The sequence below is a fragment of the Apaloderma vittatum genome, unplaced genomic scaffold (assembly GCF_000703405.1).
Source record: "Apaloderma vittatum isolate BGI_N311 unplaced genomic scaffold, ASM70340v1 scaffold11272, whole genome shotgun sequence".
In the NCBI taxonomy this organism is placed as follows: Eukaryota; Metazoa; Chordata; class Aves; order Trogoniformes; family Trogonidae; genus Apaloderma; species Apaloderma vittatum.
The window spans coordinates 10,826-11,273 of record NW_009703096.1 but is presented as its reverse complement, the minus strand read 5'-3'; the positions used below and the strand labels follow the sequence as shown (position 1 = coordinate 11,273).

Here is a 448-nt window from a genome sequence, read left to right as displayed (position 1 = left end):
AAATCTCGGAGCTAATGAACGCTGCCAGCACAGACCATGCCAGTGTTGAGATGCGGGTAGAAGCGGATGCATTTCCTGCGGCTGTAGATGGAGACTTTGGTTTCAAAGAGCGTGTTGGTTGCCTGGTCGTCGTCGATCCGACCCCACCCAGCTATGCTGCACTTGGTGCCTGTGGGGAGGTCGCTGCTGGTCTTGGGCAGTGGAATGGTCTTGACGTAGTCATTGAGAGTTGCTTTTGCTGTAAGCTGAGAGAAAGCAAGGTTTTTGGAGAAGCCTATGAACAGAACAGCCAAAAGACACTTTGCATGCAGAGGTAGGGGAGATCTAGCAGGACACAGCACTGCAAGTTTTGGTGAGCTGCTGTGAATAGGGCATGAGGACCCAAGCCCTGCCCATGGTTCCTTCCCTTGCACTCCTGCTTGCCTCCAGCACTCACAGGCAGAAGCAG

At 53.6% G+C, this 448-nt stretch overlaps 1 protein-coding gene across 1 annotated transcript in view; it reads right to left on the bottom strand.

Moving 5' to 3' along the window:
* Positions 1–448, bottom strand: part of LOC104270211 (duodenase-1-like) — a 1,630-nt gene that overhangs the window by 488 nt on the left and 694 nt on the right. Inside the window, 1 exon segment of the mRNA XM_009864499.1 lies at positions 4–245. Within this exon segment, the coding sequence (XP_009862801.1) occupies positions 4–245 (242 nt within the window).